Here is a 5,658-nt window from a genome sequence, read left to right on the forward strand (position 1 = left end):
CTGAAGAGGTCATTACCCGACCAGCTGTCACATTAGAAGATGGCATCAAGTACACCGGCGAGTGGAAGGGACACAAAAAGCATGGAAAAGGCGTGCAGACCTATCCAGACGGATCGACGTTCGAGGGAGTGTTCGTCGAAGGCGTAGCGTGTGGTCCTGCAGTGTTCACCCACGTGGACGGATCCTCCTTCCAAGGGGAGTTCAAAGACGACATGGCGAACGGCAAGGGCCTGCTCTCACACGTGGATGGGTATAAATACGACGGCCTCTGGAAGGACGACTTGAAGCACGGAGCGGCTGAAGAGTGCTGGACTGACGGGTCCAAGTTCGTCGGCGAGTACAAGCAGAACAAAAAGGCGGGCAGGGGGACCTTTCAATGGGCTGACGGATCGTCATACGACGGCGAGTTCAAAGATAGCGACATCCATGGGTAGGTTTATAATCGGGTTGTCTACTCACTCGTACCAGCTGGGGGAGATACGTATGGGCGGATGGGCGCATTTTCGCTGGTGAGTGGGCAAAGAACCGAATGAACGGGTTCGGCGTGTTCCACTGGGCAGACAAGAAGGTCTACAAGGGCTTCTATGTGGATGACAAGAAAGAGGGCTACGGAGAATATTTCTGGGCTGACGGAAGGTCGTTTAAAGGATGGTGGAAGAATGGGAAGCAGGAGGGTTACGGCATTTTCCGAACCGCTAGCGGCGACCAGCGATCAGGTGTGTGGGAGGACGGAAACCGCGCGAAGTGGCTGGCCGACGACGAGGTCGCGCCCTATAAGACCGAGGCCAACGTGTTGGCCACCCCTGATCTACCTGCACTTCCAGGTTGGCTGAATGCCAACGCCGCGTAGAGTGTACCCTTTTGACGTTGCGCCTGGCGTAGAGTGTAGTCCTTTGTTATTCGACATTTATTATGAGCGATTCATCATCTCACTCTGAAGACGTGAAGGTCTCCGTAGAAGCACGGCCGGGAGCGATCCCTGCGCGCCCGCGAGGCACCACGTCACGGCCGATGAAGTTCGACGACTACCACAGCTTTGACCGCCCAGACGCCCGCGAGAGAAATGCCGTCAGTTTCGCGGGACTCACTCTTGGGCCGCGCGACAAGCAGCCCATACCTGCATGGGTGCCTGGCAAAGCGACTCGGTTTCTTAGGCTGTCAGTGGGAGCGAGTGTTCCATTCGAAGGCGCGGATGTCTTTGACGCGATACAGCGAGTACTTGCACAGTCGGAAGACCTCCCTGAGACCACCATCATGCAAGGAGTGCGATTAAAACTGCAGTACTTGGCTCCGTCGGGAGACGAGATTCTGCTTGGCGGGTCGCCTGCAGACTGTCAGTGGGCGGGCAACCGATCGTTAGGAGGCATTTTGGTTGACGTGGATTCTTCACAAACTTAATCAGCTAAGTTGTTTTTTTCAAAAACTGACATTACGAATGCCGCTGTATTCTGCGAAGCACGCCGCGTGTTCAGAAACGGGAACGCCATATGTTCCCGTTCCCCGTCTGGATTTGAAGACGCCTGCAGCTCCGTGCCTGCCACCTCATCCACCCATTGGAAAATCCTACTTCGACGACGATTGGAGCGCCAAGAAGGATGAGACTCCTCAAATCTCCATCCGACCCGCCAGCCCTCCCACCGCACGTTCATCACCCCTCACGGACCGAAACGAGGACTTAACTTCAGACTTCGCAGGCGTTAACTGGGACCCAAGAATCCTCCAGATATGCAGGAGAGCATCCAAGATGCTACCAAACAGCAGCATGCTCCACGCTGGGCACTCCAGTTTTGAACTTCGAAAGGAGACGTTGGTTGTCCGCTCGCAGCTGAGCACAAAGCAGACCTTGCAGACGGAAGCCGTTGTCAGGCCGTCGGAAGCACTGCCCCGGGTCAGTATTCAGGTTTGCACTTGGAACACTGAGTCTTCCGACCCCACGCTCGAGGACCTGCTTCTTCCGCTGGACTCCTCCCACATTCCTCGCCGCCGCCACTTCGCCTCCATGTGTGGCTCGTCTCTCGAGCAAACTCCCACTCCCCACTCGTCCAGAAGTGCTGGAACCGCCAACTCGGAAATCTCCTCTGCCAAACGTCAGGACCAGCTTCGAGCTCACTCGAGGCGCACGCTGCGCAACGACAATGTCACGGAGCCTCTGTCAGACTTTTTAGGCGAGTCCGTCAGCCACCTCCCACGCAGAGCCGAACCGAGACATCTACGTTCTGGGGCTGCAGGAGTGTCAAAGTCGGATAGCTTGCCTGACCTCACGCAGCCTCCAATATTTTCCGCGCCGCGACGATCTATTTAAACCGGTCGCACTCCCATCGCCGATACGTTCTGCTGATCTGCCGCGGAGTTACCGGGTTCGGGGACGGCGCTTTCGCCGTTCGAAAGCGCACCGCACTCGGCGTAATCGTGGATACCGCTTTGCTGGGCGCGACTAACCGCGTTCAGGCGGGACCGACCACAAAGGTGTCTATCGGTGAGCGGCTTCACGTTTTCCTCTTATACGTCACAGACGCCGTTGAGGGCGGCAAGGGTTCCAAGGGAGCTGTTGCCCAGGTGCTCTGGGTGTATGACCAGAGCATTCTCTTCATTAACTGCCACCTTCCCTCTTCCAACTCCGCGGCGCGTCGTCAGGCAAGACAGGTCATCATGTCAAAGCTGACGCAACAGCTTCTGGGTAAGAGCTTTTCGTTGAAATCCACAGGCTCAGAATGTGAGATAACACACGCCTTCCATCACGTCATCTGGACTGGTGACTTCAACTTTCGTCTTCGGTACACATCTTTTGAAAACGCTTGTGAGGTGTCTAGGCCGCACTGACAGACAACCTTGTCAAGGAGGACGCGTCCCGTCTGTTTAGAGAACACGACGAAGTGGCCAACACCGACTGCGACGACTTATCATCATTCAAGGAACTGCCCATCACCTTCTTGCCCACCTACAAGAAACGCGCTGGCCGGCCCCCACTGCAGCTCCGGGAGGCTAACTGGGTGGAGGGGGAGTTCATCACGCGCTACCGTCAGAACTGGTACAAGGGCGGCGGTATCAAGCACGCGCTTCCTTCGTGGTGCGACCGAGTCTTTTATTTGAGCTACAGACCCTGCGCTCACCTACTGGAACCCGTCCCCAAGTCGTACCGGGCCGTTGAGCCCTCTCGGAATAGTAGGGCTGTGGGGGCGGCAACAACAGATGTCTTTCTGACCACGGACCACACACCTGTCGCTTGCTCGTTCGTAGTCCACTCACCCAGCAAGCACGTCCAGATACCCACTCCTCGCGTGAGGTTTTGTTGGAGATGAATGCAGGCGCTGGAAAGCATGGGCTCGACCGCCGTCGCAGGCAGCGCGTCAGTCGAAGCTTTTTTCCACAAGCCCTCTTTGGTGTAAAGCCACATCCCTTTTTGACTCATTTCTGGTTGGATAAAGATTCGGTTGATCAGCTCGCTATCATGAACGAGCGAGTCGAAACTTGGGATGTCATAGTAGGACGGAGCGTGGGCGCACAATCTAGGCCTTGTATGGGGACCTGTTCGCGACGTTTTCCTCCTTGTACGCGCGGGCGCTGGAGACGGAGATAAGGCAGAAATCCACGCGGGTCGTGTACCGCCGCCTGCGACAGCGGCTGGAGTACTTCATCGGAGTGTTGGCGGCGTACACAAGCTCAGCTCGGGGGGCGGTGGTGACTTTAGGCGAGGTGGCCCGGTTCATAGACTGGGCTCAGCGCGTAGCCCGCAAGTTCACAGACCAGCAGTGTAGGGTCAAAGACCAGGCATCATGCAGTGTGTGTTAGTGAGATAAAACCGCTGGTGGCCCAGCTGGACCGGTTGATGAGCGCCTCGATGCTGAAGCGTGGGCCCGTGAGAAAGGGCAACGCGCGCCACGCAGCCGAATGCTCGACACCTACGTGACCGCGTGCGCTACGATGTGAGTAAGCAGCAAGCCTTGGCGCACGATATGTACGCAATGTATGACCTTTTGTGAGGCACGCATGAGATTCACAACACAGCATGGATCCCGTGACCCCCAGGACTGACAACTGTTGGTGCTGGTGCTTTGAACCTGCACCAAAGACCCAAGCTACAGAGTCACCCAAGTCGTTCTCGCTACCAGACCACATGATGTCTGTGTTCAGCTCGGATGTCCGAGCCGAAGTTGCCGAGTTGTCCCGAGACAACCCCGTGAAGCACGCGCAAACAGTGCCTACTAACACGCCTCAGACTCCCTCAGCCATGCGACCCGCTAAGAAGGACAAGGACCCCAGCTCCACCACGGTGGACACGCTATGCGAGCTCCTGACTCATTCCCGTCCGGACTCGATATCGCTGCTGCCCTCCGTTGTGGGCAGCCCTTTGAAGGGCCCCCTTGTATTCAAGAGCGCAGTCGTGGAGCGGGGCGAAAAGGGGTTTCAGACCGCGATGATCGGCAGCTCCAGACTCTCTTCGCTGGAGGTGTCGGACACGGAGGTGCGCCTTGGTAGCGCGGCTCTGTCTCGACGATCTCCAACAGACCTGTCTCGACGATCTCCAACAGACCATCCACAAATCGTGGTGGCGATGACCAGTCTGGAATACTCCAGTGAGGTGTTGCCCTCCAGCCATCGGTCCACGTCAGGCTTGTCACCCACAGCTGCCAAATTTTCCCGACCAGTTGGAAAGCCATTCAAAACCACGGAGGCTGCTCCAGCAGCCTCTCTGAAGCCGGCAATTCAAACGCCGACATCCAAGAAGTTGGTGGCTCAAACAACACCATCCAAGACCAGTGAGGTGGAGAAAGACGATTCAGTTGATTCTGCAGCACCAAAACTGACAGCAGCCTCTCTGAAGCCGGTAACCAAAAAGCCTGCGCCCAAGACTAGTGAGGTGGAGATAGACGATTCAGTTGATGCTGGAGCACCAAAACTGGCAGTTGTCTCTCCGAAGCCGGCAGCTCAGAAGCCAAAACTGGCAGGGGCCTCTCTGAAGCCGGTAATTAAAAAGCCTGTACCCAAGACCAGTGAGGTGGAGAAAGACGATTCAGTTGATACTGGAGCACCAAAGCTAGCAGCAGCCTCTCTGAAGCCGGTAACCAAAAAGCCTGCGCCCAAGACCAGTGAGGTGGAGATAGACGATTCAGTTGATGCTGGAGCACCAAAACTGGCAGGAGTCTCTCCGAAGCCGGTAGCTCAAAAGCCAAAACTGGCAGCGTCCCTTCTGAAGCCGGTAACCAAAAAGCCTGCGCCCAAGACCAGTGAGGTGGAGAAAGACGATTCAGTTGATTCTGCAGCACAAAAACTGGCAGCAGTCCCTCCGAAGCCGGTAGCTCAAAAGCCGACACCCAAGAAACCGGTGGCTCAAATGCCAACACCCAAGCCCAGTGAGGTGGAGAAAGACGATTCAGTTGATACTGGAGCACCAAAGCTAGCAGCAGCCTCTCTGAAGCCGGTAACCAAAAAGCCTGCGCCCAAGACCAGTGAGGTGGAGAAAGACGATTCAGTTGATTCTGCAGCACAAAAACTGGCAGCAGTCCCTCCGAAGCCGGTAGCTCAAAAGCCGACACCCAAGAAACCGGTGGCTCAAATGCCAACACCCAAGACCAGTGAGGTGGAGAAAGACGATTCAGTTGATACTGGAGCACCAAAGCTAGCAGCAGCCTCTCTGAAGCCGGTAACCAAAAAGCCTGC

The 5,658-nt window shown here is 56.2% G+C and overlaps 4 protein-coding genes across 8 annotated transcripts; 3 read left to right on the forward strand and 1 right to left on the reverse strand.

The window, feature by feature from the left end:
* Positions 1-24: 24 nt before the first annotated feature.
* KVP18_001797 (uncharacterized protein) lies at positions 25-850 on the forward strand (the record flags this gene model as incomplete). 2 transcript variants are annotated; one of them, XM_067952153.1, is made up of 2 exons in its annotated part: positions 25-430; positions 469-850. In XM_067952153.1, coding segments are annotated over 2 exons (788 nt in total), but the record flags the coding sequence as incomplete, so codon positions are not given. The 2 variants fall into 2 exon arrangements, with proteins under 2 accessions (XP_067812449.1, XP_067812448.1); XM_067952152.1 differs by having other exon boundaries at positions 213-430.
* Positions 851-912: 62 nt separating this feature from the next.
* On the forward strand, positions 913-1,398 carry KVP18_001799 (uncharacterized protein; the record flags this gene model as incomplete). Of its 2 annotated transcripts, none has more annotated exons than XM_067952158.1 (1): positions 913-1,398. In XM_067952158.1, one exon carries the CDS (start codon positions 913-915, stop codon positions 1,396-1,398), a length of 486 nt encoding a protein of 161 aa, XP_067812454.1. The 2 variants fall into 2 exon arrangements, with proteins under 2 accessions (XP_067812454.1, XP_067812453.1); XM_067952157.1 differs by having other exon boundaries at positions 1,012-1,398.
* A 37-nt stretch (positions 1,399-1,435) lies between these two features.
* Positions 1,436-5,658, forward strand: KVP18_001798 (uncharacterized protein; the record flags this gene model as incomplete). Of its 3 annotated transcripts, XM_067952154.1 has the most annotated exons (8): positions 1,436-2,213; positions 2,267-2,797; positions 2,824-3,278; positions 3,344-3,481; positions 3,511-3,751; positions 3,780-3,856; positions 3,885-3,976; positions 4,006-5,658. In XM_067952154.1, coding segments are annotated over 8 exons (3,965 nt in total), but the record flags the coding sequence as incomplete, so codon positions are not given. The 3 variants fall into 3 exon arrangements, with proteins under 3 accessions (XP_067812450.1, XP_067812452.1, XP_067812451.1); XM_067952156.1 differs by lacking the exons at positions 2,824-3,278; positions 3,344-3,481; positions 3,511-3,751; ... (1 more) ...; positions 3,885-3,976; positions 4,006-5,658 and having other exon boundaries at positions 1,436-2,302; XM_067952155.1 differs by lacking the exons at positions 1,436-2,213; positions 2,267-2,797; positions 2,824-3,278; ... (2 more) ...; positions 3,780-3,856; positions 3,885-3,976 and having other exon boundaries at positions 4,007-5,641.
* KVP18_001800 (uncharacterized protein) lies at positions 3,507-3,707 on the reverse strand (the record flags this gene model as incomplete). The annotated part of the gene is made up of 1 exon (XM_067952159.1): positions 3,507-3,707. The coding sequence occupies one exon, from the start codon at positions 3,705-3,707 to the stop codon at positions 3,507-3,509; it is 201 nt and encodes a 66-aa protein (XP_067812455.1).

Source organism: the organism of the source record quoted next, assembly GCF_019968955.1.
Source record: "MAG: Porospora cf. gigantea A chromosome Unknown PgA_NODE_1508_length_5658_cov_321.165, whole genome shotgun sequence".
NCBI lineage: Eukaryota > Apicomplexa > Conoidasida > Eugregarinorida > Porosporidae > Porospora > Porospora cf. gigantea A.